We start from the raw sequence: 2,577 nt of genomic DNA on the forward strand, positions 1-2,577 counted from the left end.
GTTAATGTTAATGTTAATGTTAATGTTAATGTTAATGTTAATGTTAATGTTAATGTTAATGTTAATGTCAATGTTAATGTTAATGTTAATGTTACTTTAGTTTTATTTTTTATAATATTTATTTTATCTTATTAAAAAAAATTAAATATTAATTTCCTTCAATTCTCTCTTCGTTTACTTCCAGCTCCCTGGATACGCCCATTCACACGCACACACCCTTCCCGGGCATCTCACAATTGACGACGAACCTCTATTTGTGCGGCGCTGGCGTTGTCATGCCCATGATACTCGATCAGCTGCAGGTGCGTTTCATTATCAATGTCGCACCGGAGCTACCCGATACACCGCTCTCGAGCGTCACCAAACCGCTATATTTGCGCATCAACGCATACGATCGCCCTAACACCGATCTGTCGGTGCATTTCGACGAGGTGGCCGATATGATTGAAGAGGTGCGTCAGCTCGGCGGCAAATCGCTCGTGCACTGCGTTGCCGGTGTCAGTCGGTCCGCCACACTCTGCTTGGCATATCTTATGAAGTATGGTGGCATGTCACTGCGCGCTGCCTACTTGCACGTCAAGGCCATACGTCCACAAATACGTCCGAATACAGGATTTTTCCAGCAGTTGCGCTGCTATGAAGAACAACTGAGAGGTTCCTGCTCGGTGCAGATGGTCTACTATGAATCGTTGAACAGGGAGATACCGGATGTCTATGAGCCGGAGTATCGTGCAATGGAGGAGTTCTACCAGCGACAGCGTAAAGCTTTGAAACGGCATTGACTCGCGTTGGCTGGTGGGATGTTATGTTTGTGGGCGTTTACAATGGACAACTTTATTCCAAAGGGTAGTTTTAACGGCGTGTTTGAGTGGGTATCGGAATGATATGTTTGTGGCATGTGTGGTTGAAAGTGTAATGTAATGTAAGTGAACGATTTTATGGAAAAGTATTGATGTGCCTTAGGCTCGACTTATGTCTATATTCGTTAATTGTTAGTTGTGAAATTATCTGTAGTTCCTAGTGTTATGTATTTATATGGCAACTTTTTCCCAGCATAGTGCCTAGTATGTATTTGCACATTTTTGCTGACTTGAAAAATTTTAGTATTTTAGAAATATCTTATATACAATAAAATTTTGAAATTATGTAAAAAATATAATATAAAATGTGTTATTATTTTGAACTGTAAGTAAACAATAATAAAGGTTTCCTCTTCGTTAAGCGAAATTTCAGGTCATTCGGCCATTTCTTGTTGTTTTTTAATTACAAACATTTTTTGATACCGTTTGGAAAGAGCCTTGCTTAGATCAGTCTACTATATCTTGATTTAAAAGATGATACTGAGATGAAAAGATGGACTGTTCGCGATCAAAGCGATGCCTATGTTATACTAGTATTGTAAAATAAGAATAATTGTAGGTATTAAATATATATTTCCTTTTAGTTTTATGATATAATTATTTTGATCAATTAGAAGGTAAGAATATGTGCCGGCACATAACGAGTTTGTTCTTGATTGATATCAGAAAATCGAAATTTGTGTTTATGCACACATCACCGATCAGTTTGGTGTTTAACCTTGCTAAGAATACGCTGTTTTACACAAATGATAATAATGGTATTGAACCTGGCTAGAGATTTTTCGTTTGTACTGTACGTAATCCGATCACTATCGTTACTTTAACGTGCCTACTTTTAGGCGAACGCGTGAGCTAGTTTACATGGTTGCGCAGAAAAATAACTCAAGAGGTTTTTAATATTAAGTTGAAGCGGCTTTTGACTTTTTTTTTGAGTTGCCACCCAGGAAAATACAATTTGGTACATTCTAATACAAATAACTTAATCAATTTGAAATTGTGTGTTTCCAGTACAATTGCAATCCGGCATTGCTGAAATAATGACGTATTATTGAAAATGCAAGAGGCTCATACTCTATACCACTAAATCCACCGTGACCATATACCACTAACGGGACGAAGAAGTGCATACTGAACCTTAATATCAGAAGCGTTAAAATTCCGACTCACAACAATCGTAATTCTTCACGCTTTAAACTTGACAGCTTGTGCTCCTTCATCACTTACTCACGCAAAAACGCCTCAAGTCATTTGCTGCCATTATGGTCGGCTGGATGTAGTGAAGCGCAGACGAAAAAGCTTCAGACGTGTCAAAATACAACACTCTTAGCATTACAGAATTTCTCCTCATGTCTCCAAAATCACGTTTCCTTTAACGGTAGGATTTCGATGACAACCAACTTGAATCTTACCACACAGCGGAGATTAGAGACCTGTAATAACAATAAACACAACATGAAAAAAATGAGCTAAAACACAAACGATTCCTGTACTGAAGGGTGACAGAAATTCTAAATCTCTTTGTGATATTTTGATTTAGATAAACGGACCCGGATTTATTGTTAAAGAAGAAAAAGTCATAACTGACGTCAATTTCATTGCCCAGATGCCTTCTTTGTTCGGGATTCTCTGATTTTTACTGTTTCGACACTAGAGTATTTAGTATTTCATCGAGGGATGTGTCACAAAAAAAAAAAAAAAAAAAAAAAAATTCTACAAC

At 37.5% G+C, this 2,577-nt stretch overlaps 1 protein-coding gene across 1 annotated transcript in view; it reads left to right on the forward strand.

The window, feature by feature from the left end:
• The window catches only part of LOC108978043 (dual specificity protein phosphatase 18), a gene marked incomplete at its 5' end in the record, with an annotated part of 16,112 nt that extends 15,005 nt beyond the window's left edge, over window positions 1-1,107 (forward strand). Inside the window, 1 exon segment of the mRNA XM_018948128.1 lies at window positions 185-1,107. Coding sequence (XP_018803673.1) covers window positions 185-782 — 598 coding nt within the window. The 3' untranslated portion in view covers window positions 783-1,107.
• Window positions 1,108-2,577: the final 1,470 nt, after the last annotated feature.

This window comes from Bactrocera latifrons, unplaced genomic scaffold, assembly GCF_001853355.1.
Source record: "Bactrocera latifrons isolate USDA-ARS-PBARC rearing strain unplaced genomic scaffold, ASM185335v1 scaffold_993, whole genome shotgun sequence".
Classification (NCBI taxonomy): domain Eukaryota; kingdom Metazoa; phylum Arthropoda; class Insecta; order Diptera; family Tephritidae; genus Bactrocera; species Bactrocera latifrons.